The sequence below is a fragment of the Prunus mume genome, linkage group LG4 (assembly GCF_029339155.1).
Source record: "Prunus mume cultivar Tortuosa linkage group LG4, ASM2933915v1, whole genome shotgun sequence".
NCBI classification, from domain to species: Eukaryota; Viridiplantae; Streptophyta; class Magnoliopsida; order Rosales; family Rosaceae; genus Prunus; species Prunus mume.
The window spans coordinates 2186192-2188743 of NC_142701.1; the positions used below are offsets into that span (position 1 = coordinate 2186192).

The following is a 2552-nucleotide window of genomic DNA, read 5'->3' on the forward strand; positions in this document are numbered from 1 at the left end:
ACTCACGGGTTGACGGATGAAAGATGTTAAGTTGGAGGACGGAGGAGTAAACAGTTTTGGAGTTGAAGAAATAGTTAACCACCGCACTGCTTTGGCTCTTTTCTCTCGATAACTCGGGGAACTTTGTGATCCTAAAGGATGCATCTTTACAAGGCTTGGGATGTGTTCTGATGCAACATGATCGGGTGATTCCTTATGCCTCGAGACAACTCAAGAAGCATGAGCTGAATTATCCTGTACATGATTTGGAACTTGCTGCAATAGTGTTTGCTCTCAAGATTTGGCAACATTACTTATATGGTGAGACATGTCAGATTTTCACTGATCAAAAAAGCCTCAAGTATTTCTTCACTCAAAAGGAGTTGAATATGAGACAGCGGCGTTAGCTGGAATTGATTAAGGACTATAACTGTACGATTGAGTATCATCCAGGCTGAGCTAATGTGGTTGCAGATGCACTGAGTAGGAAGACTACTAGAAACTTAGCTCATCTCAGAACGGCCTATCTTCCGTTGTTGGTAGAACTACAAAGGAGGGAGTAGAATTGGGAATGACTCAACAGGGTAGAATCCTTGCTAGTTTACATGTGAGACCCATTCTGGTGGAGAGGGTAATTGCAGCCCAGTTGGAAGATCCAACACTCTATAGGATAATGGGAGAAGTAGAAAATGGTACACTAACGGACACCATAAGGGAAAATGGGGCTTTGTAATGTGAACTCTCTGTGTGCCTAGGAATAATGATGAATTGAAAAGAGAAATCATGGAAGAAGCTCACTGTTCCGCTTATACTATGCATTCGGGTAGTACTAAGATGTTTCGACGCTACGGAATATTACTCATGGCCGCATATGAAGGGAGATATTGCCAAGTATGGAGCAGATGCTTGATTTGTTAGCAAATGAAGGCAGAGTGACAAAAACCTTCGAGACTTATGCAACCACTTCCGATTCCTGAATGGAAGTGGGAACATATTACCATGGATTTTGTTTTTAAGTTTCCACGTACTTCTAAGGAACATGATGGAATTTGGGTGATAGTTGATCGACTCACCAAATCCGGTCATTTTCCACCCATTAAGGAGACCTATTCCTTGTCAAAGTTGGCAAAACTTTTTGTGGATGAGATTGTGAGATTGCATGGAGCACCTGTGCCCATTGTATCGGACAAGAATGCTAGGTTCACTTTCTCGATTCAAGGAAGCTAGAAGTTATGGGTACCAAATTACAATTATACGGCTTTTCACCCATAGATCGATGGACAGTCGGAAAAGACTATCTAGACTCTGGAGGACATGTTAAGGTCATGTGTGTTGCAGGTGAAGGATGCATGGGACGCTCCCCTTGCCTTGGTGGAATTTGCGTATAATAATAGTTATCATTCAATATTGAGATGGCTCCATATGAGGCATTGTATGGGAGGCAGTGTAGGACTCTTATTTGTTGGAATGAAGTGGGGGATAAGAAATTGGAAAACGTGGATAGTATCCGAGCAACAACCGAGAAGGTGAAGATGATTAAAGAGAAGTTGAAAACCGCACAAGACCGCCAGAAGAGTTATGCAGATAACAGGTCCAAGGATCTTGAGTTTGTAAATGGGGATCAGTGTTCTCGGGTTATCTCCTTGGAAGGGTGTGATGAGATTTGGAAAACGTGGGAAGTTAAGCCCTCGTTACATTAGACCTTATGAGATCACAGAGCACATCGGACCTACCTATGGACTTGCATTACCTGTAGAACTATCTCAGGTCAATGACGTGTTTCATGTATCCATGCTACTGAAATACATGTCAGATCCTTCTCATGTTTTAGAATACCAACCTTTTGAGTTAGAAGAAGATTTGACATATGAGGAGCAACCTATGCAGATCTTGGATAGGAAAGAACGAATGTTGCACTCTAGATCCATTCCTGTAGTAAAATTTTTGTGGAGAAGTCAAATGGTTGAAGAAGCGACATGGGAGCCCGAGGTGCAGATGCGGGCCAAGTAACTATATCTCTTCCATTGACAGGTACATGAATTTTGAGGATGAAATTTTTATAAAAGGGGTAGTTGTACCACCCCGACACCAAATTTAATTCATATTTTAATTTGTTTAAGTGAAATTACGAATTTACCCTTGGGGTAGGGGTATTTTGGTCATTTTCTTATTCAAAAAGAGTTGGGGCAGTGACTGGTATTTCTGGGTTAGTCGTATTGAGACGAGTCTGTAGACATGCGGTAGGCTTGAATCGGAGTTGTAACGAAGAAATGGCGATCAAAATACTTCCAGTGGTAAAACTGTAAATATTTTAAAGTTGGGAGGAAAATCGAACCTATCTTCTCTCTCACGCCGCACGCCCTTTCTCTCTCACCTCTATTTCTCTCCCGACCCGATCTCCCTCTCTCCTCTTCAATCTTCGGCCCGGCCACTTGGCAGTACGCAGACCGATCCCATTAGCTCCAAAAGCCTCAACCCGAACCACCCGTTTTCCTGACTAAAAAACTCAAATCACGCTGGCTATATCGACTGGTTCAATCAGAGATTTTCTCGTAGTTGTCCCGCAGCCTTCG

The 2552-nt window shown here is 42.6% G+C and overlaps 1 protein-coding gene across 1 annotated transcript; it reads left to right on the forward strand.

Annotated features, from left to right (window-relative positions):
* The first annotated feature begins 1391 nt into the window (after positions 1 to 1391).
* On the forward strand, positions 1392 to 1989 carry LOC148917636 (uncharacterized). Its single transcript, XM_089049886.1, has 2 exons — positions 1392 to 1613; positions 1747 to 1989. The coding sequence occupies exons 1-2, from the start codon at positions 1392 to 1394 to the stop codon at positions 1987 to 1989; spliced, it is 465 nt and encodes a 154-aa protein (XP_088906012.1).
* The last annotated feature ends 563 nt before the right edge of the window (positions 1990 to 2552 follow it).

Coding starts and splice junctions, on each gene's coding strand:
- LOC148917636 (XM_089049886.1), top strand. CDS start 1,392: ATGGCTCCATATGAGGCATTGTATGGGAGGCAGTGTAGGACTCTTATT. Junction 1,614..1,746: donor ATGGGGATCAGTGTTCTCGG/GTTATCTCCTTG, acceptor GAACTATCTCAG/GTCAATGACGTGTTTCATGT.